Here is a 25,074-nt window from a genome sequence, read left to right on the forward strand (position 1 = left end):
GATATAATTATTTTACATAAAAACAACTTACAATAAAATACACTAGTCAAAATTTGTATTTTGACGTCCGTGAAAAACAAAATATATCGGCGACGACGTATTTTTTTTCTATCACGGATGCCTGACGAGCACTGTGAACGTCGGAGCTTCACTGCGTCGGACGCGTGTGAACACGCACGGTCTATCACGGTCTATTAATATTTTTTTTTTCACTGAAGCTCACTGATGTCACTTCACGTCACGTCACGTCACTGTTATGCGTGAATCGACCTTAAACTCTAAGTTTAAATTATGAAGTAGGTGTGTGATATTTGTGTATCAGACATATATTGGATTATAGGCAGTATTACACCAATATTGTTTAGCTTGTAGTTTGTATAAAATACTTTTGAAATTGTATTTAAGTAGGTAGGTACAAATACATTCAATCAGAAAATATTCAAAATACTCTTATGCAAAAGTATTTAAGAACAAATATAAAGTACTTGGCATGTATCTAAAGACTTTAAAATTTACTTGTTTAATTAAATATGTAAAAAAATAATTTTGTAATATCTAATTATTAATTAATTATTTAAAATTTGTACTGTCGCATTTAAGTCTTATCACAATTTGGAACTTTGAACTAGCTTCTTAATAGTTAATTGTTTATCTAGGTAGGTACTAAAAAATAAAAATGTACTTATTATGTTTTAATTTTGAAGTACTTTAATATTAATTAAACATTAAATGGTGTTGTATGAAATATAAAATAAATAAATGTTTAATAATTTGATTTGAATCATAAATAAAAATGTAAGTGTGTATGAAGTGTGAGTATAATTTCAAGTATAAATATAAATACATAATGTGTGTACACTGAAATATTAAATTAAATTATTAAATTAGATAGGTACCCCTAGTACATGATTTTCAAGACTAATTTTATAAATATTACTTATTTAGGTAATCACTTACTTCAAAAAAATTTTATTACAATAAATCAAAATTTTGAAATTGCAATCAAACTACATTTTGCAAGTGGAAGCATGTAGAATAGGCCTCACTTGAAAGTCTGGTGGATAGTTGGGTTTTTTTTTTTTGTTTGTAGGTTTAATTAACTAAATATAAAACTTGTGTAGCTCATTATTCAATGACTACTTGTCTTAAATAAATGTTTTTACCGTCAACATTTGTCTTTAAATTAAATTTGGATATTGAATTTTTCAAAATATTCGAAAAAAATTATTATATAAATTTAATTTTTTATAATATTTATTATACATATTTTCTCCATTATCTGGGGAGTAAAAATTTCCTATTCTAAAATTTTACTCCACCAGAAATTGTATTGTTTAAGAGTATGATTCACCGGGAGTAAATATTTCCTTTTCTAAAATTGTACTCCCCCACAAATTGTATTGTTTGGGAGTAAGATTCATCGGGAGTATATTTTAATTCATAGATTATCCTAGCATTTTTAATTTCCGATAACCTGTATAGGGGTTAGGGGAACTAAAATCACCTGGAATAAATTGGACGGTCTCTGTGCAAAAGGGCACAAGTCAAAAAACACTACTTTTCAGGAGACACACAAAACATTATTTTATAATTTAATTAGATGATCTAATACGTTTAATGTTTGAAATAGTTTATTTAGACCATTAATAAATTAATGATCAAACACTTCATGACTAAATAATGGAATAATCGTATTTTTGTTGACTTGTGCCCAACTACAATATAATAATAATGAATTTCATTGACTTGTGCCCTATTGCACAATAAGAAAATGATTATTAATATTATAAATCCTTTTTTCCCAAAATAATAAAATCAATTACGATATTTTAATACCTTTTATACTTATCAAGTTGAATATAAATTTACAAAAATTGTATCGAAAACAATTTGGTAGGTATTTAAAAAGTAGCATGTTTTTTTAATTATATTTTATTAAAAACAGTAAGTTTAATCTATAGGTACCACCTATAGATTCTATAGAATTATCACAAATCATATTTTTTATTTAAAATAACAGATTAAAGAATAACAGATTAACATACAATTTACGTCTTACAAAATAATGAAAATATAAAACTATTTTGTATTAAGATATAACTTAAAAACTAAAATAACAAATACGCTTCTTTGCACAAATCATTAACTTAATAAAATATAATTAATAAAACTGTAGATATTTCCCACTTAGGAGTTAGGAATCATTATCATCATCGGATGAAACTATTGCATCATTAACATTATCTGTGTTTGATTTTAAATTATAATAATAATGGTGATAAACTTCTGGTATGAATTGTAAAAGGGAAAGAAGGTCCTTTTTTTTTTCGTCGGCTATCGGTAAGATTTCGTTATAGGCCTTTGGTAATACATCACTTTTTACTTTTCTGCGAATCATATTTATTTCTTCAAATTTATCTTCTGCGTTTAATGTACCTTTATATTGCACTAATGTCTTTTTTTCTTTTTCGTACCTGAACCATTTAACATTACGAAATAGAAAAATGTCTCAATTTTCATTTTTTTTCTTCATTTGATATTTTGTTTTCAATAAATTACCAAAATCAAAAAATTGATCTTGTTTCATTTCAGTGTTAATAAATTTATCTTTTCCAGCCCATTGGATAAGTTTAAACCAATCATGTGGATGATTTATGGAGAAGGGGTAACGTTTTTTTGCCTTTTCAATTTTCGCATGGTCCGAATCGCATTCCATTCGGGAATGACCTGGAACCATAAATGTATGGTCAATGATCTTTACATTTTCTTGTCTTTTCAAAAAATAAAGGCACATGGCCATAATTATTCCATTTTTATTTTGTCCTGGACAACAGTCGCTATACATAGTCACATGGGAAACGTTTGATGGCAAATTATTGAAATAGTGATAAAGAGATGAACCGATTTCATTGGCCCCCCCTTTCCGCCAATGTTTCATTCCAAATATAATTTGAAGCAATAGATGACCCGGTATCATGTATGGTAAAATTAAAAGTCCACAGTTGGCAACAGAAGACTCCAAACTAGGAGTTGGTAAGCACTGCTATAAGTCAAATGCGAGTACACAATGATTATCAGACGATGTAGCAATGTCTTGCTTTTTTATACTATACGCTTCTTCAGCATCGTTATGGTGTTGAATTTGTTGATTTTTCAGAGTTATATTTTGTTCGTTAGAACAATTTGTGTTAGTCAGTTGAATTTTTAATTTATCACAAGTAGCGTACGTATCTTTTTTTGGACTTTTAATTTTAAGACCAGATAATTGAAAATATTTTTGGTATATTGTACGACTTACAGGTTTGTCTACAGTTGATACGGTGCGTCCGATTGGACGACCCGCGTCGTGAATAAAGAACAACGGTTGTATTTATGGTAATCAATTCTCTCTATTGCTATGTGAATTAATAATGATATTTACAATAATGGGACGAGTAAAGCGTCGATTTGTGCCGACCAGACTTAATTAAGTGAGTCGGCACAATCGGTGGTGCTTGGGTGCTGGTCGGGCGACTGCCGGACCCTATCTATACAACGGGCTATGGTTTATACGATGTATTTACAATAAAATGGTTGGCCGGGGAGACGGCCGTCGTCGGTGCAAACTTAGTTAAGCGGCACTCCGGTGACGAACCAGACTCGGATCGGACAACTTAAATAAGTGCCGAGGTTGGGTATGTGTTGGCCCTGACAAGGGCCTTTTGATGCTGCAGCGCCGTGAGTTGTCGGTTTGTCCTGTCATCCTGCTGGCCCGGGATATGAACGGCGGTTATGGATTGGCCGGCGTTGTCACTGCACGAATCGATTGACACGGGTCTTATGCCGTGGAGCCGCAGTCACGTGGTTAACTGGCACTGACGGTGTCGGAGGCGTTGGCCGGCGGTTTATACCGGTCTCACGTCTAAGAGCGGTGCGGTCGTCGGTATTCGTCGGCTGAGCAATGCTTGCGGTCGAGGATCGGCGTGTCGTCGGTCGTCGGCAGTTGGACGCACTGGTAGTCGGGAAACGGCGTGTTCGTCTTTGGTCGGCGGCTAAACGACACTTACCGTCGGGTAGCAGCGTTGTAGTCGGCCTTCTGTGGCGGGGCGTTGCTTGCTGCCGTTGCGCGGCGCAGTCGTCGGTGTTCGTCGGCTGGATGCTTCTTGCGACCGTGGAGCGGTAATATCGTCTGTCGTCGGTGGCTGGTGTTTCTGGTCCTGGTCCTGGTCCTTCTTCTATCTGAACGTTTTTGGTATATGTTGATAGTTTGAAGGAATGAAAATGGACTGACTAAGTTATCTTGCTTTGCTTTGCTTTGTTTTAGTTTTACTCTGTATCAAGCGTGCGCTTCTTGCAGAGAGATTCAAGTAGTTTCATGTAATTGTTGGCTGTTAATTGTAGATGATTATGCTAAGCTTAGGGGTCTTTTTTTGAATATTTCTTTATGGTGTTTTCTGTTTACTATGTCGGATATGTGTTCGTAGTTGGAGTTTTTGATTTTTTGGAATGTTCTATTCATTTCCAAGTTAATGGAGTCTTTTATAGATAATATATTTAATGACGATCTTATTGTATGGTTAGAGACGTACCAATGGCTGCCTGTAATTGTTCTCAACGTTTTGGACTGGAACGCTTCCAACTTTTTCCAGCTGGCTCTTGAGATGTTCGCTGTCCACGATGGAGAAGCATATAAAATGATTGGTCTTATGTACGATTTATATATGTAAAGCTTTATTTTAAGAGGAAGTGGACTGTGTTCGTTGATGAGAGGAAATAGTGAGAACTTTGCTCCAGTTGCTTTATGAACCAATGATTTTAAGTGATTTGCAAAATTAAGTTTTCTGTCTATAGTTACTCTCAGATATTTCACAGAATTGGACCATAAGACCGAAGTATTTCCAAAGTGCAAGGTATTGGATTGATGAGTGGAACGATTTGTGAACATGATAGCTTGGGTTTTTAATGGATTCAGTGATATCTTCCATTGTTTGAACCAGGGTATTGCAAGGTCTATTTGTCTTTGGACTCTTGAAATTGCTGCATTGTTAGTTGCTCCGGAAGCGAAGAAAACCGTGTCGTCTGCGAAGAGAGTGATGTTGGCTTCCTTCTCTTTTGGCATGTCATTAATGTAGACCGAGAATAAATGAGGTGATAAGCACAACCCTTGAGGGACGCCTGCACTAATTGTTCTTGGGAAAGATAATGAGTGGCCGATCCTAACTTCAAATGATCGGTTCAGGAGGAAAGATCTGTGAAGGTTGATTAGTTGATGAGATACGTCCATTGTTAACGGCTTGAATATTAGACCTTCATGCCACACTTTGTCAAAGGCTTTTTGAATGTCCAGGAATGTTGCAGCTGTTTTATGTCTGATATTTAAATCATTAGTAACCAGATCTATAACATTTATCAATTGAATAGTCGTACTGTGTTCTGATCTGAAGCCGTACTGTTCAGGACGGATTTTTGGCATAATATAGACTTTCAATCTAGACAGGAGAAGTTTTTCCAGAACCTTTCCCATTGTATTGAGAAGAGAAATCGGACGATGATTAGTTGGGAGTTTGGGGTCCTTTCCTGGTTTTGGTAGCATTATGATTGTTGCTATTTTCCAAGGTTTAGGAAAATATTCGATTCTAGCGCAGGCATTGTATATTTGGCAAAGATAAAATTTGAATTTCTTACCACCGTGTTTTAGGGCGCAGTTGGAGATTTTGTCCGGTCCTGGGGAACTTTTGTTAGGAAGTCTGCGTATGACTTCGTGTACCTCTCCAGGAGAGAAAAATATTGATTTTTTATATATTGCCTCATCATGTTGTTCTATTGAATCACAAACAACGTCATCGACCCAGCAATGAGTATCTGGAGTCTTAAATTGTTCTTCCATTGATTGAGCAAATATATTGGCTTTTGTTTCTGGATCGAATTGGAGATTGCCTTCATGATCTTGCAGTGGGTGAACAGGAGGTGGCTTTCGTAGAAGTCTTTTATTAAGTTTGTACAATTTCGACCAGCCTTGTGCGTTGTTGTCTATTGAGCCTAGGAACGATGTCCATTCGTTGTCCCTGTGAGAGTGAAGTAACTCTCTTACTAGTGCTGTCTGTCTGTTGAAGCACTTTTTTATATCTGGGTCTCCGCTCCTTTGCCAAGCTGCTCTCAGTTTCCGTTTTTTCCTGATGTGGTTCTGGATGAAGTTTGGTAAGTCATTTTTCCTGTCTGGAGTTGAGAAGATGAATGAGGTTTTTTCAAGTTTCTCAGTGATGATAGATGATAGATGGTTAATGACTAAGCTATCGAGATCGTCCGGTATATAAACCCTTTCTGATAACTTAGTCAGTCGCTGATTGGCCCGCGCGTTTGGTTATGACAGATGAACACCACACCATTGCATTTACTTGGTGCGGTTTTCATCTATCACTTGTTCAGTTTTAACCTGTCATTTCGTTGTATTTGTTGGTTTTGATAAAAACCCTTTTATTTTGTTTATTCCGTAACAACTCCCCCCCCCCCCAGATTTGTGCCGGGGTGGGAACCATCTAGCACAAATTTTTTAAAATGTTTGGAATAAACGTGTGCGTGTTTGAGCTGCTTTGTATACGGCCGTTCGTAGTTGATTGTTACTCATGTGCCATATCAGCGTTGGTTCTTTTTCTATCTTGCGTATCTTCATTGGCCGCTCATGTTGTGCCAGTTGATTCTTTACGTAATCTACTGCTTGGTTTATGTTGACGTTCCGTTTTTCAAATTGGATATATTGGTGTAATGTCGTGGCTGTTACCATTCTCCAATCTATTGGTTGGTTCCAGTCTGTAGTTTGTTTCTTCCTCGCGGCATTTACTTCCGTAACCCATTAAATGATGTATAAGTGTTTGTCTTTGTTTGTTTGTGCTTCTTCTGGTGTGTTCTGTATTGCCAGTTGATGCGGCATTGCCTGTATTCTAGTTGCTTAGATTGATATAAATCCCAGCAAGTTTTCTTTTTCTACAGGTTTTCTCCCAGCTTTTGCTGCTAGCTCTCGTTCTTTTTGTCTAGCTTCCGAAACGGGTGCCATTGTGACTGTTTTAATTTTATTTAGAATTTTTTCATCTTATATAGTTTTTTTCGACCCATTTTCTGTTCGATGATTGGTTCATCGTTCTAATGATGTGATTGGGTCTTATTATGTGTTATGTTTTTTTTTTCTAATTTTGTTCGTCCATACAGTAGTATGGACGTACTTCTGCTACGTTAATCAGAAGTTCCTTTTTCGAAGTAGGGTGTATAATTGCTAATGTATTTTCACTGATGACTTTTGTAACGGTGTATGGTCCTTCAAAGATGTTGAATAATTTTTTTATTTCGTTATTCTCTGCGTTTGATAAGTGATGGTTTTTTATTAATACCATTTAATGTGACGTGTTTTCTCTGTTTTGTTTTGGCTATTTTTCTTTCTGCCTTGTTTAAAACTCTTTCAGCTGCCCAATTTACCAATTCTTGGTGTTTCTTTTTTGTATGACTCTCTGGAAATGTGATCAGGTTCTCAATTTCATGTTTTGACCTATTTCCCGTCATCAATTGTTCCGGTGTCATTTCTATTACCTCCGATCTTACTCTGTTCATCCACTTTTTTATTTGTTCGAGGTATGTTGGCCATTTTCTATGTTGGTCATGACAGTACGTGCGTAATAATCGTCCTATCTCCCTGTTGTACTTCTCCACTGCATTTGATTGTGGGTGGTATTTAGTTGAATTTAGTTTTTATACTCCACTTTTTTAGTGTTTCCTTCCACAATTTTGCTGTGAACTGAGTACCATTATCGGATTGGATTGCTTCCGGACATCCGATCGTAGGTATATAATCCTTTTCTAATCGATTTATTATGGCTTTTGATGTTGCTTTCTTCAATGTGTATAATTTGATGTATCTAGAAAATGTGTCTAATACTGCCAAAATGTAGTGTACCCCTCCTCTACCAGTAGGTAATGGGCCCATTAAATCGATTGACACTTTTTCTAGGATTCTGGTTGATTTGTATATTTTGATTGGTCCGCTCGGGTTATAGTTAATTGGTTTGTTTTTCTGACATTCATTACAACTTCTGATGGTGTCCATGACAATTTTGTGCATATTTCTGAATGTTCCTATTTCTCTAATTAAGTGGTAGGTTTTATATCTTCCTGGGTGTCCGAAAATCGTGTGTGTTTCTAGTGTGAGTCTTCTTGCCATTTGTTCTGGTATTGCGATTTGCCAATCTTCTTTGTCTTTTACGAATATTATACCATCCTTGGTCGTAACATGTTTTGACTGTTTTGTTTTTAATTTGCTTATTCTTTTGTCACGCTCCTGTAATTGTTTTAGATTGTCAATTTCGTTTCGCAATTCCTTGCTGTATCTATCCAATATAATTTTGTTTAGGTATAGTTTTTTTTCAATTCTATTATCGGTCGTTCTCGGGTATCTCGTCAATGTATCAGCTATTATATTGTCTTTGCCTGGAACATATATGATCTCTAACTCGTATTCTTGTAACGCAAACGTCCATCGGGTTAATCGGCCACTTGTTAATCTGCATTGTTTTAAGAATGTCAATGCATGATGATCCGTTAAAATGAATGTTTTATTTCCTAATATGTATTGCCTAAATTTATTACAGCAATATACTAATGCCAAAGCTTCGACTTCCGTTGCCGTGTATCGTCTTTCTGGTGGTTTGAGAGTCCTACTAGCATATCCTAGTGTTGCTCGTTCGTTGTTATCTAAGATTTGAAATAGTTCTCCCCCGATTGCTACTTCGGATGCATCTGTGTTGATGTACATTGGGTGTTGTAGTTTTGGAAATGAGATTATGACTTTATCTAAAAAGACTTTCTTTGATCTATCGAATGCTTCTTGGTGCCTTTTTTCCCATGTCCATTTTTTTGTATTTTTTGTGAGTTCTATAAGTGGTTGGATGATATCCGCAAAATCTTTGACGTATTTTCTATAGCAATTTAGGAACCCCAAATAACTTTGTACCTCCTTAATTCTCGATGGTGTTTTGAATGCTTGGATTGTGCTAATTTTTTCAGGGTCCATTTTTAATCCCAGTAACACAGTTTTAGAGTATTCGTCGTAAATATGTTGTAATGTAAAATGGGAAGGCAAATATTTTTTACTTGTTTCACGACGATAATAATGACTTTGATATGCTGGAAGGTTGTCAATGTGATTTGTTATATTTTTTATAACTTCAGGTGAAAATTTATTTCGCGGTACAGCCTTTCCTCTTTTATCTGGTGAACAGGTATTGACGGGAGAATTAATCTTTTTAAGACAGATATTTCTAATAAATTTGTCAGTTTCCCCGAATATTTTTAAAAAGCACCCTCTACACACTAAAACATTTTTACCGTCTTTGGGAATAGAGTAATGATATGTTTTATCTCGATTTTTTTGTTTTTCCGGGGTATTTCTTCTTTTTCTCTGTGTAATTTTATCGCTACTTGTTATTAAACCAGAAATAAATGTGATTCGCCTATCATAGATTTTAAAAGACCAATAATTGGTAAATATTTTTTGTTGTAACTCGCTATCAACTTTTTCTAGACAATTTGCTCTACATTTAACCAAGGGTACACAAACTCGCTTACCCATCGTTTTTTCCGTCCTTGTCTTATACTCATCACCAGAATTTCTTTTTAGTGTTATGTCATTTCTACGTTGTCTTGTGTCATTTTTCTTACTTACTCTCTTTTTTTTTCATTTCGTGTATGAACATTTTCTTCAACTATAGACATACAGATTTCAGGCACATCATTTATTATGTCATTTGCTTTTTCCTGATCATTATAATTTTGCTATTTTAACAATAGAAAAAAACGTTTTTTGCTAAATTAATGCTAAATCTATAATATTATTAGTTACCAAATGTTCAAAAACTCCAACACACTCAACTGTTTCTACACATTCATTTTGAAAATGTTCAACTTCTTCTATAGTCTATTCAATAAATTGAATATTTATTTTAATTTTTAATTTATAAAATAATAGATAATGGATCTAATTCTTACCTACCTCAGATTCGAAAATTGTATTTGATATTATTTTGTTTTGAATATTGACTGTAGCTTGTTCAGGTTCGTTTAAAAATATATATTCAAAGTTGTCTATACTCTATACAAATAAATAATAGAAATTGTGTAATGTGTAGCTACTAATTAGTAGTTATCATAATTCACATAATATGATTTTACCATGATAAAAAATGCTTACCATAACATCTCAATATCATATTCTTATATCATCTTCCTGCATAGGTATGTCTTCATTTAAACTTTTAGCATTCTCAATAACCTTATTAGCATCATCCTATTTTTAATGAAAAAAAAATAAATGACTAGACTATTTTTTACTTTTAATCCAAAATAATTCATTAATAATTTATGAATTAAAAAAAAATTTCTTCTTCCTAAGTTATTTGGCTATTTCTAATTATAATGTTTACTATTTTTACTAATTTATCTTAATATATAATATTATAAACTTTTAATTATAAATAGCTCAAATTTATGTCAATAATTTATATTATTATTTAAGTTTAAAATGTAAAAGTAGCAGATTAAGCCATCAGATATTCTACATATTATAAGAATCAACACTGTTAAAAAATATTTGAAGAATAGGTAGGTACAATGTAAAAAAAAGTATAAAAACATGAGAAAGGTGAATAATATTTTTTATTTTTTTAGTAATTAAGAGAGAATGTGTTAAAAAGTTAATTTCTTCAAATACCTATTCAAAATAATTTTAATTGAGAACAAATAAACTTACTTTGACTGAAGATAAAATATGTTCAGGTGGATTAATAGTTTCCAAATCTACAAAATTACCGTCATGCTTTTTATATTTTGCACTGTCATTATTATTAATCCATTCCTACATTAAAACAGATAAGTATAAAGGATAAGGATTATTAAAACTAACTAGATACTTGGATAATAAGCCAAGTAAAATGGTTATCTGATAAAAAAATGTTCTATGATGTTCATAGCTCTAAGTTTGAATAATATAGATAAATTCACTCGGCTTAAAACACAAAATTGGTTCTACTGAACACAAGTTTACTATGTTGTATGCTCGTGTAGGGTTTTCTCAAGTCTTAAGCTGATTTAATGTTATAGGTTAACTTACTGATACATTTTTTTTACAATTGTAAAATGAAGTGTGTTTTGCTGAGTTTAGCTCTCTGATTAAATTTCTACGCACGTGTGGTTTAGGAACTTTATAATTAATATTACAACCATTAGAATCTGTTATAAAATTAAAACATCATATTTTTAAAATGAGTATTATACTCATAATATTATACTGTAGACATGTAACGTAGGGCCAAGTGTTGCTCAGGTAATACTCACCACTTACTAGTCCTAATATCTTATTGGTTCTTCTCGACATATATATTAAAATGTTCAGCAATGCTACACAAAAAGGTAATATAGGTATTTAGATCTAAGAGATTTTTATTAGATAATATTTTAGATTTATAGCAAAGAGATCAAACTGTTATGGACAAAGTAACTTTCCTATACTCAACCCAGACATCAAAATAACAAAATAATAATATAATAATACTTCAAATAATGACTTGTGCCCTTTAGCACAAAACCGCATACACAATTTCGAATATTGTCCTTTTACACATAACGTGATATTGACATAAGCCCTTTTACACCAAGAAAATTATATAATCATGACTAATGACTTATCGCACTATCAAATAACTTGATAATTATTGGAGATGTGTTAAAAACAGTGGTACCACTAAACGCAGCACAACATTTCCTATAAAATTCATACTTAACCCGAAAATGTCTAAAATTGACTTGTGCCCTTTTGCACAGAGACCATCCAATTATTTTACTTCTTTTTTAATATTTATAAAAAACTAAAAAACTATGATAATTATATTTTCATTAATTGCAAAAACTATTTACATCCAATTTTATTTTTGGACATAGAAGGTTATTGCAGCCAACTAATAAACAAAATATTTTATTTTAGTCAATAAGTCTTCTATTATTAGTATGTATGTTAAATAAGGCCAGATTTAATAAACAACAAAATTAAAAATAAAAAAAATTACAATACCTAGTCAACTTGTCAAGTATAAAATTTTAACGAATGATATAATATTTTATTACTATTAATTATTTATATGTTAAAAATATTATATTATAAATCATAATATTCACAATTACATGGTCAGTCTTAAAAAGTGTATTGATATTATAACAAACAACAAACTTATAAAATAAATTTAAAAAAAGGTGGATAAGTGGATGTCGCTCTGCTGTACAGTCGGTTACAAGTGGGTCACTGTAATGGATGGTGTTAAATTTGAATTCAATGATATAATATCATTGTATAAGAAAAACGATTCTGAGCGAAAACGGTCAGTCAGCCTATGATTTTACCAAGTATATTTGATGATATTATTGTGAATAAAGTAATTTATATATAACCTATTTACTCGGAGCCTTGTTTTAAATTTTCAATCTTTAGCCATAAAAGTTAAACATTTTATACATTTTTAACCACAAAATAATTAATAAATTATAAATTTGATAAATGTTGTCAAAATTTGAACTTTAAATGCTTATAAAAAAAAATTGTGCATATGTATTTTTAATATTTTTCAACTGCTATTAAAACGATATATCAGGAGTCTAATATTAAATTTTCACGCTTTTTTACCCAACAAATAAAAATTTATTGATATTTATAGAAAAAAAAACTAAAAAAATTGAAAACTGACAATGGCCGTAAACAGCTCAAAAAGAGTCAAAATATTTTCAACATTTTATGGTGTATAGAAAATGCTAATATAAACATTCAGTGAAATTTTCAAGTATCTACAGTCATTCGTTTTTTAATTACAATAAAATAAGAAAATTGTTACATGAGAAATCGAGTAAATATCAAATGTTGTAAAAATATAAATTTCAGACGCTCATAAAAATTTAATTTAAGTTTCTTCTAGACATTTTTTTTTTGATAAAGGTAGACAAACTTATGAGTAATCTTATATTACATTTTCAAATCTTAGATTTAAAAAGAAAAATTTTTATGAATTCTCATCAAAATAATTTGCTATTTTTCGTGATTTTTCAGTATTTTGTCAAAATTTGAACTTTAAATGCTTATAATTAAAAACTGTGACTAAGGATTTTTAATTTTTTTCATCTGCCTTTGAAACAATAACCTAGGAGCCTTCTATTAAATTTTCAAGCTTTTTTAATCAACAGATAAAATTTTATTGATATTTATAGAAAAAAAAAACTAAAAAAATTGAAAACTGACAATGGCCGTAAACAGCTCAAAAAGAGTCAAAATATTTTGTAAATTTTATGTTGTATAGAAAATGCTAATATAAACATTCAGTCAAAATTTCATGTCCCTACGGTAATTTGTTTTAGAGTTACACCAAAAACCAAAATCGATTTTCTCGAAAACAGATTTTGTGTAAAAATTCCCGTTTTTCCTTAATTTTTCTTTTGTTTTTCACGTCGCTTGTGAAAACTACTGGGAAATTTTTACTTTTGACCCCCCAAAGTACCAACTAGATTCACTTTTCTATCAGAAAAGTTACTATTGAAGAAAATCCAAGCACTTTTACTGTCCTAAAAGGTGATGACAGACACAAAAATAAAAAAAAATAAAAAAAAAAACACACATCATTGTAGAATCAATACATTCATCGCTTCGCTCAGAATCTAAAAAAACAATTTGATATAATTATAAAAATGAATAGTAGATTACTTGACTACTTGACTACTTGTCAAATACCTATACAATATTATCATGAATGATCATAATAAAATAAATATTAAATAATATTTTATTACTATTAATTATCAATATTATATTATAATATTATATAGGTATATTATAGTTTTAACTTTTTACTTTTTACTTTAGATCTTCTACAGAAGTAACAACATCAAAATGGTTACTATTTGTGTTAATTAAGTATATACATTTTTCATGTATATTAAATACGTCTGGAATTTTACCAGATTTATGGAATACTTGCCAATCTGGTATGTTAGAAAAAGTATATACTATTATAGTTGTGTTCATTAATAGAGCTGCAGCAAATAGCTCAACTTCAGTAGCCCAAATTGCTGAAATATAGGTAGTTATAATACTCATATAATATTTAATATTAGAATAAATTTTTTTTTTTTGAATAATTAATAAATCATAATTTAAATTTGCTATAAAATGTATTGTAGTGTGTAGTTGAGTGAAATATAAAACCAGTTGTAATACAAGTAAATAAAATAATAGCACATATTTCTCTGCACATTTATTAATCATTCATGAACATTAAATTGTATTTACCATTCTTCCCAATAGGGTTGCTTATTAAATAGTCTTCCATCTGAGTTTGGCCACCAATAAATTTAATTACCTGATCATCATTTCTTACAAACTATCAAAAAGAATCAATTTAAAAATATAAATATGAAATTGTATAAAAATTAATTATAATTACCTTTTTCAGCTCTTTCCTAATTATTGTGTGAGAATCTTCATCACCTGTAATCCACCACGATAAGGCTCTATAAAAGCAATTACCGTCACCAATTATATTTTTTGTTGTTGACGGCTTATTCAAGACTTTTGGCATTGAAGATAGTCTATGAAAATGCTTAATTGTCAAATTGAAGTATCTACATTGAATCTTTTGCCACACGTACGAAACCGGATTATAATATCTTGAAAAAATATTTTGATATACATTTCCTGGAATTTCTTCAATAGCATCATCAAGTTGTATAACTTTATCAAAATAATGTTTTAAATTTGACAAGTTTTGCCTTGTTCTCATAATTTTGCCTTTGTATATTAGGACACAGGTTTTATTTGAATTTATTGAATCAATAATATAATAACCAATTTTTGGTTTCCAGGGAAGTGCACTCCAACCTCCTTTTCGGTCATCTCTCTTGAGGTTTCTAAGTAAAACCTTGTCATTCACATTAAACACACTATCGGTTTTATGGCGTTTGTTGTATGAAACTCGTTGCCGTACTTGAGCATTTTCAATGTTTGTGTGGACTTTATCTTCCATTATACTCCTCATATTTAACATTTTTTCAAATGTTTTATTAAAAGCAACTTTATCCAACACGTCATTAGCGGATATGGTACTAAGATCATCAGATATCATGCCTTCTTCGGTTGATTTTAAATTACAAATATCAACAGGCAATATGTGTTCTCTTTGATATAAAACTTGGAAAGGAGAAAAATTTGTTGAAGTGTGTTGAATCGTACGATGTGCAAATAGTACACCTTGCAAAATATAAGGCCACTTATTACTATTATCTTGCAGAACTTTGAGAAAGCAGTTTTTTATAGTTCTGTCCTGGCGTTCAACTATACCATTTGCTTGAGGATGATACGCTGAAGTCACTCTTTGCTTGGTACCAGTTAAGCGAAATAATTCTGATATGAGTTTGTTAAGAAATTCTCTTCCTTGATCGGTAATATGAATTAAAGGACAGCCATGTCTACAAATTATATCATCATACAGGAAATGAGCAACTGATTCTGCACTTTTATCGGGAAGTGCTCTTGCTTCAGACCACTTTGAAAAATAATCGATTGCTACTACAACATATTTCATGTTATCGACTACTGGAAGTGTCATAATATCAACACCGATTTGTTTGAACACTTGCTTAGGTACTGAAACCGATTGTAGATCAGGAACAACTTTTAATGTCACAGGGTTTGCTTTTTGGCAGGCATCACACTGCTTGATGTATTCTCTCACATCACTCAACATTGACGGCCAAAAGTATCGCTTTCTCAAAAGCTTTTGTGTGGCGTCGCGACGATGATGTGATGACAAAGCTGATGCTTCCAAAGAACTATCAGCACCATCATGAACCAATTTAATGATTTGTATTCGTTCTTCTGGAGTAATTATTACTTTGGCCATCGTCTTTTTGTAATAGAGAACTCCGTCTTTTACTAAAAATTGTCGACAACATCTCCTAAAGTTTGCTCGGCTACCTTTATCAGGAATACTAGCTGGATAAACACTATACTCCAAGTAAGTCATGACCCATTTTAAATTTACGTGAGTGTTTTTAAGTTGTTGGGGTTCATCAGCCTCAGCTGTAGCTGTCGAGCACATTTGCCATGGTCGAAACATATTTTATCTATAGGTCAATGACATTAATAATAAACGTTACTATACAAGCATATACCTATCTGATTTATACTTTTTTTTGGGAAGAGGTGACAAAAGTATAAAATTCCTATCGTTAAATTTGAATATACTTATAAAAGGTATATATTGCTCACTATCCTATTCTTTGTTTGTGTACTATTTGGTTGGTGTTATGCAGCACTGACACTTGGGTCAGTTCTGTTCTGTTTTTGTTACTTAACGCAACATTACAATAATCATCAGTAGACATTGTAAATTATAATTGTCAACAATTATTTTAATTTGAGGAGAAATACAGCACGGGCCATTGTCTAAAATGTCTTCATACTTGCCAGAATGCTGTTAAGGTTATTGCCCAGATATATGACGGTGCAAGTGTCATGTCAGGTCATATTAATGGAGTCCAATAAAAATTTAAAGACTTTTATCCTTGTGCAATTTACACCCTCTGCATGGCACACCGACCAAACTTAGTTGTTGTTGATACGTGCAAAAATATTAAGGTAAGCCTTTAGTCTACACCACTTAAATTTAAAAATATTATTAATTTTAAACTACACACATTGTCATTGGTTTTTTTAGGTTTTCTTAACGTACTTGAAGCTGTTATGTCCATTTTTCAAGACCTTCAAAAAATTCAAAGTTATGTGGTATACAATCTAAATTAGGTTTTAAAAAAAGGCAATATGTTAAGGGTATGTGATACTAGATGGGTTTTTAGGTACAAAAGTTGCGAGGCTATGTTAAACAATTTTAATGCAATTATGAATATCTTGAAAAAAAAATTAATGAACAATCCGATAAAGATACTGCTCAAGATTTTGGTAATAAACTAATAAAGTAATAACTGTTCAATTTAATAACTTTAAACTAATTTTAATTTTTCAGGCAAAATGTGAATTCATTATTTTTCTTATTATTCTTAAAGATGTTTTGAGTATAATGAACATATTAAGTAATAGTTTACAAAGTAAAAACATTTGAAACATCAAGAACAGATGAAAAATTCCATAATGTTTGGAAAAAATTAGTTAAATTTGCTGATGAAAATAACATTAACTTACAAATTCCAACTATTGGTAATTATATTCATATATTAAATAATGTTTATTTTAAAAGTAATTTAATTTATATTTCAGTTTAAATTTATAATAAAAGGATCCAAATGTCAAAGAAAGGAAACTCAAAATCTTCATGATTATGTGGCGTTTGCAACTAGTGGAGCAGAAAATGAAGTAGTAGATTCAAACACTACGGTTGAAATGTACTGGCGAAGAGTATACTCATGGCATGTTCTGTTGTATATAAATGGATTTTATTGAAAGTTCATATTTTATAAATCATTACAAGGTTAATATTACATTTTGCAATGATATTTTTTTCTAAATTAATTAATTGTAATATTTAATTGTTTTAGGATATTTTAATGTTAAATATTCCAGCTTTCAAATCAGAAATTACTGTAGCAAGGAACTGCATGATAACTATTAAACCTGATTTTAATATTAATGATATATTAGCAAAGTGATCGAAAAACATGTTTATCCAAATCTTTATAAGTAGTTACAAGTTGCAATAATTATTCCCATAGAGCCAGCCACTTGCAAAAAATTGTTTTCTTCTATGAGGCGTATCAAAAATTGGTTACAAACTAGTACGCTACAAGACCATTTCACAAATTTGGCAGTTCTGAATATCGAGAGAGATGTTGCTAACTTGTTAAATAATGAAGACATTTTAGAAGTGTACTGTACTAAAAACAGAAAATTTGTATTAAAATTAAATTAAGGATTATAGAGTTGAATTTGTATATATGTTTTGTTGATGTGAATTACGGTGGATATTGGGGTGTGGGGACATAGTCCCCCCCCTCCCCAGTCCTGTGTCGTCTTGGTACTTTTAGCCCTCCCAAAATATAAGCTCTGCCGGGGACTAACTTTAGTTTTGTTTGGGAAAGTTAGTAGATAGTACCTATACTAGCAATACAGTCTAAAAACAAGATATTTTAGTGAACGCCATTAGGTGCCGTAATCGTAACGAGTATTGTACGTTTTATAAATGGGTACATTACTTTGAAAGTTTTATTTGTCAGGGGGAGGATGGAAGTAATTTTAGGATTGGGGGGAATTTGCCCACCTCCCTGAAGTTTACCTGGATTCATCACTAATTATACTATTACAATATGGAAGAATTGTGATTACCTGTAATAATTTATTTAAATTACATTTAGTTAAGTTATTACATGTCTACTAAAGTGCTCATTGACATTTAAATAATAATTAGATAATGTTAAATTATGTAGGTATATTTTTTATTTATATAAGGTGCTATATTAGAAATGGTAAACTCATTTTTTAAATTAGGTTTTTTTATTATTATTTTGAATCTAATTTATACCATTTGATATTTTTTAAAACTGTTTATAATAACTATCAAGAGTAATTCCTTATATAGTTATAATGGGTACTTCATAGTTTAACTATAATATCTATTATAACTATGATTATTATAATATAAAAATATACTTATTTATATTTTATCATAGAATTGTCATTTGACAAGATGCAATTTTAACCTGTAACTGATAATTTTATAAGACATGCTCTGAAAATAATGCTGAATGAAAAAATAAATGACTACCTAATTAAAGTGTTGGTGAGTATTTTATTTGAATTAACTTGTATGTTTATAGTATATAAGCATGGGCGCTCATAGGCAAAGTTTTAGGAGGGGCAAAGTAAAAAAATTCTCAATTGTAAGATACTAAAGATTTAGTTTTATTTTCACATATAAATGTAAATATACTGTTATGCTAATACTTGAAAAATCGCTGGATAATATTTGCAACTAGCCAATAAATCAACAAACGAAATTTGATCACACTTTCCAATTTAATAATGATCACTAATCAGCTTAATTTTTTCATTGAAATCATTAATGGTGTACCTACTTTTTAATATTTGTAGGATGCAGGAGACTTATTAAGAATGCTGTTTTAATTGTTTTTGAAAATCGTCGTAAAAGAGATGAAATCAGTGAATCTAAGTATGAAATAAAGATGGAAAATCTGTAATAGCATTCAGTAGTATTGGTTTCGTAATTTGATCCATTTTTTTTTTGTTTGGATGTAATGCGTGGAATTTTAATTTCTGCGTCAATTTGTTCTGCCACATGTAAGCAATTATTAAAAATATCATTGAAAACGATATATGATCGATATAAATCAATAGACTTTGCCTACAGTTTATTTGTAACTGGTTCTAATAAATTGTGCTGAGTATTTGGATATGATATTTAAGGATATAATAAATTGTCATTTTCACTTAACTTAAAAAAAGATTTACACAAACGTTTAGTACATGCCCATCTCTGTATGTTGTTATTTAAAAATGTTTGAAAATGAAATTTATACCCGTTAATTATATATAATTTTTATTTTTTTCGCTTAACATTTGATTCACTTCTATTTTGGTCACGATTGAGTGTTGACTATCAACTGATATTCAATTCCAATTTCATATAGAATATAGATCGTTTAATATTATTTATCAAATTATCAGCTTATATCTTATTACCGAAAAGTCCCATTCCCTACATAGTACTACTAGTACATACTAGTATTTATAATCAATGATAATACCCATACCCATATATAGCTATCATATTAAATACAGATAAATGATTCTCCGGCCGACACATCCAGCTCGGTGAAAACCGGTTGTCTTTAAATAAAATATGCGCACGCAATTCAGCTCTGTCATGAAGAAACCACGCACGCAATTCGACTGTGTCTCGAAAAAACCGCGCACGCAATTCGGTTGTTGTCAAACATAGTTCTTTTTTTCTGCACGCAATTCGAATGCAGCCTCGCTATCATATCACACAGACATTATAATACTAAAATTCAGTACACAAAAAAATTGTAAACAGCTGCCAATTCGTAAATCGTAGTTTTCCTACGGTATCTTATAATATGTTCATTAATCATTAAATGTTTTCTGATAGAATATTTGTAGTAGGTAGGAGGTATGTGATGTTTATGTTTATTACGGAGCACACCAATTGAATAGTCATAAAAGTTAAAATATTAAAACTTCTATTTATTTATTTTGTAAATGTTTAAATAGGTATCATGTAATATTACAAAGTTTCAATTATAATAAAAAAACCTTGTACAGTTAGGTTACGTAGTTTTGTGTAAATTTCAATATAAATATTAATATATAAATTTCTAACCATCATAATATTATATTCTTTATGCCAATAAAAATATTATAATAATATTTATCATTGTACTGTCGTCTGTCACTACAATCGGTTCGGCCGCAGCCCAAGCAGTGGTGAGATAACGAATATAGTCACAACATTGTAATATTTGTAGTGCGGGAGATTGGATCGTAGGTAGTAAAAAATAAAAACCTATTATAATTTATATTAATAAATAATAGGTATCACAGGGCGACACTATCGGGTGGCAATGTTAATGTGTCGAGATTTTTAAACAGCCTTAAAATAGTTCGTAACTTCTGTGTTACTAGTTGCCACCAATTTTACAACATCAATCATTCCGCCATGAAATTAAAAAGATGAAAGTGGAGGGGTAAGTGTCGCTTCTATATTGCTCTATGTATTAATATGTAGGTAGGTACTTAATAATTTTCGATAAAAAAAATGTTGTATCGTTAACCGTATCACTGTCTATTGATCGTCAATTATCATTTCTCGTATAACGTGTTAGATTGCAGTGAGCAATGTATAATAATTAATGCTAGATACAGTAGTACATAGGTACTTCTCATTTCTCAAAATAATCGGGAAGGAAACACACAAAGGTGGGTAAGTGGATGTCGCTCTGCTGTACAGTAGGTTACAAGTGGGTCACTGTAATGAATGGTGTTAAATTTGAATTCAATGATATAATATCATTGTATATAAGAAAAACGATTATGAGCGAAAACGGTTAATCACCATATGATATTACCAAGTACATTTTATGATATTATTGTGAATAAAGTAATTTATTTATAACCTATTTATGTGGAGCCTTGTTTTAAATTTTCAATCCTTATCTATAAAAATTGAACATTTTATAAATTTTTAACTTAAAAATAATTATTAAACTTTAAATTTGATAAATGTTGTCAACATTTGAACTTTAAATGCTTAAAAAAAAAAAATTGTGCCTATGTATTTTCATTATTGTACCAATATATCAGGAGCCTTGCATTAAATTGTCACGCTTTTTTACCCAACAAATAAAATTTTATTGATCTTTATAGAAAAAAAATTTAAAAAAATAGAAACTGAAAATGTTCGTAAACAGCTCAAAACAAATCAAAATATTTTTAAAATTTTATCGTGTATAGAAAATGCAATTATAAACAACCAGTGAAAGTGTCACGTTCATTTGTTTTAGAGTTACACTAAAAACCAAAATTGATTTTCTCGGAAACAGACTTTTGACCCCCCCCCCCCCCAAAGTACCAACTAGATTCACTTTCCTATCAGAAAAGTTACTGTTGAAGAAAATCCAAGCACTTCTACCCTCCTAAAAGGTGATAACAGACACAAAAAAAATTTTTTTAAAAAACACACCATTGTAAAATCAATACATTCATCGCTTTGCTCAGAATCTAAAAGGATTATCAAAACTCAAAAGTAAAGATACTGAAATATATTTCAATATTTGCTTGTGATATATATTACATACCTATTATAGGCTATAATTAGTAACTTATTTTTAATAGAAAATATGTATTTACCGGTCAGTTTAAAAATACTAATTAAACAAATATAATATCTTAAACAAGTAACAAATAAACTAAAACAATATAATATCTTAAATATCTTAAGACACAATGTATGATGGAATAAAACTACAAGACGTCCGTTATAGTTTCACTGTGGAAATACGAATAAAACATTGACAACACATTAGTATATAAAAAAAAAGGTGGATAAGTGGATGTCGCTCTGCTGTACAGTAGGTTACAAGTGGGTCACTGTAATGGATGGTGTTAAATTTGAATTCAATGATATAATATCATTGTATAAGAAAAACGATTCTGAGCGAAAACGGTCAGTCACCCTATGATATTACCAAGTATATTTGATGATATTATTGTGAATAAAGTAATTTATATATAACCTATTAACGTGGAGCCTTGTTTTAAATTTTCAATCCTTAGCCATAAAAGTTAAACATTTTATAAAATTTTAACCACAAAATAATTAATAAATTATAAATTTGATAAATGTTGTCAAAATTTGAACTTTAAATGCTTATAAAAAAAAATTGTGCATATGTATTTTTAATATTTTTCAACTGCTATTAAAACGATATATCAGGAGTCTAATATTAAATTTTCACGCTTTTTTACCCAACAAATAAAAATTTATTGATATTTATAGAAAAAAAAACTAAAAAAATTGAAAACTGACAATGGCCGTAAACAGCTCAAAAAGAGTCAAAATATTTTCAACATTTTATGGTGTATAGAAAATGCTAATATAAACATTCAGTGAAATTTTCAAGTATCTACAGTCATTCGTTTTTTAATTACAATAAAATAAGAAAATTGTTACATGAGAAATCGAGTAAATATCAAATGTTGTAAAAATATAAATTTCAGACGCTCATAAAAATTTAATTTAAGTTTCTTCTAGACATTTTTTTTTTGATAAAGGTAGACAAACTTATGAGTAATCTTATATTACATTTTCAAATCTTAGATTTAAAAAGAAAAATTTTTATGAATTCTCATCAAAATAATTTGCTATTTTTCGTGATTTTTCCGTATTTTGTCAAAATTTGAACTTTAAATGCTTATCATTAAAAACTGTGACTAAGGATTTTTAATTTTTTTCATCTGCCTTTGAAACAATAAACTAGGAGCCTTCTATTAAATTTTCAAGCTTTTTTACTCAACAGATAAAATTTTATTGATATTTATAGAAAAAAAAACTAAAAAAATTGAAAACTGACAATGGCCGTAAACAGCTCAAAAAGAGTCAAAATATTTTGTAAATTTTATGGTGTATAGAAAATGCTAATATAAACATTCAGTGAAATTTTCAAGTATCTACAGTCATTCGTTTTTTAATTACAATAAAATAAGAAAATTGTTACATGAGAAATCGAGTAAATATCAAATGTTGTAAAAATATAAATTTCAGACGCTCATAAAAATTTAATTTAAGTTTCTTCTAGACATTTTTTTTTTGATAAAGGTAGACAAACTTATGAGTAATCTTATATTACATTTTCAAATCTTAGATTTAAAAAGAAAAATTTTTATGAATTCTCATCAAAATAATTTGCTATTTTTCGTGATTTTTCCGTATTTTGTCAAAATTTGAACTTTAAATGCTTATAATTAAAAACTGTGACTAAGGATTTTTAATTTTTTTCATCTGCCTTTGAAACAATAAACTAGGAGCCTTCTATTAAATTTTCAAGCTTTTTTACTCGACAGATAAAATTTTATTGATATTTATAGAAAAAAAAACTAAAAAAATTGAAAACTGACAATGGCCGTGACAAACAGCTCAAAAAGAGTCAAAATATTTTGTAAATTTTATGGTGTATAGAAAATGCTAATATAAACATTCAGTCAAAATTTCATGTCCCTACGGTCATTTGTTTTAGAGTTACACCAAAAACCAAAATCGATTTTCTCGAAAACAGATTTTGTGTAAAAATTCCCGTTTTTCCTTAATTTTTCTTTTGTTTTTCACGTCGCTTGTGAAAACTACTGGGAAATTTTTACTTTTGACCCCCCAAAGTACCAACTAGATTCACTTTTCTATCAGAAAAGTTACTATTGAAGAAAATCCAAGCACTTTTACTGTCCTAAAAGGTGATGACAGACACAAAAATAAAAAAAAATAAAAAAAAAAACACACATCATTGTAGAATCAATACATTCATCGCTTCGCTCAGAATCTAAAATAGTGAGACATCTTATCAAAATATGTCAATATTCATAAAAAATGAAACTATTAGGTTTTTCCATCATCTAGTGTGGACGTGATGCGCGCGCTTTGATATTATAGTCCCTCGATCGATAATTGTTCCCTGATTTAAAAAAGACAATTGTGGCAGACTATTTTGTTCTCCAATCTATACAATTGTAAGCAGACAATATTTATCATCAGATATTATAAAAAAAATTATCTTAGTTATGACATAATAACTTAAACCTTCTGCCATTATATTTACAATTTACTTATGTGGGTACTATGGTTTTTATACACAATGACCTGCTGAATTAAAATATTACTAATAGCATACTGGTATACAAATTTTAACTTTTTTAATCATGAGAGTTAAATATTAACTTTTTAAACTACTTTTTCGTGCTGGTTTCTAATTTGTTATTAGATTTGTTCTATTATGCCTTATGTTTATTATTTATACTTATAGTTCCTTCATTTTTTGTAAGTAAAGTAATTGTTTTGAAATATATATACAAAAGTAAATATTGATACAATTTTATATTACCTGATTTTTCAATGATGCGAGATTACAATTAAAATAATACGTTATTTTATAAATTATTACAATATACTATTTACAATAAATCAACTAAATTAAAAAGTAGATCAATTACAGATTTAAAAATGTTGTGACCATGATTTTGTATTACCTGTACTTTTTATCATGATCTAACATATTCTAGCACTAGTCAACATAACTTCAAAGAAAAATAACTGGGTACTACTATAAACTACCTACTCAAATTATTTAATTCACCCTATCTCACTCACCCTCGTATTTATCGTATAAAGCAGAGGGGGTGGGCGCTGTACTAAGATGCGAGGTTCTACACATTATGGCCTGATTAAATCGTTTAAATGTTCATTACTTGCCACACCTAAGTTTTCTGGA

General features: G+C 30.2%; 1 protein-coding gene across 1 annotated transcript; it reads right to left on the minus strand.

The window, feature by feature from the left end:
- Window positions 1-2,684: 2,684 nt before the first annotated feature.
- LOC132937089 (uncharacterized) lies at window positions 2,685-11,392 on the minus strand. The gene is given in 8 exon segments (XM_061003917.1): window positions 2,685-2,727; window positions 9,686-9,795; window positions 9,863-9,937; window positions 10,013-10,111; window positions 10,211-10,306; window positions 10,769-10,873; window positions 11,129-11,247; window positions 11,353-11,392. Coding segments are annotated over 8 exon segments (687 nt in total).
- Window positions 11,393-25,074: the final 13,682 nt, after the last annotated feature.

Source organism: Metopolophium dirhodum, chromosome 1 (genome assembly GCF_019925205.1).
Source record: "Metopolophium dirhodum isolate CAU chromosome 1, ASM1992520v1, whole genome shotgun sequence".
Classification (NCBI taxonomy): domain Eukaryota; kingdom Metazoa; phylum Arthropoda; class Insecta; order Hemiptera; family Aphididae; genus Metopolophium; species Metopolophium dirhodum.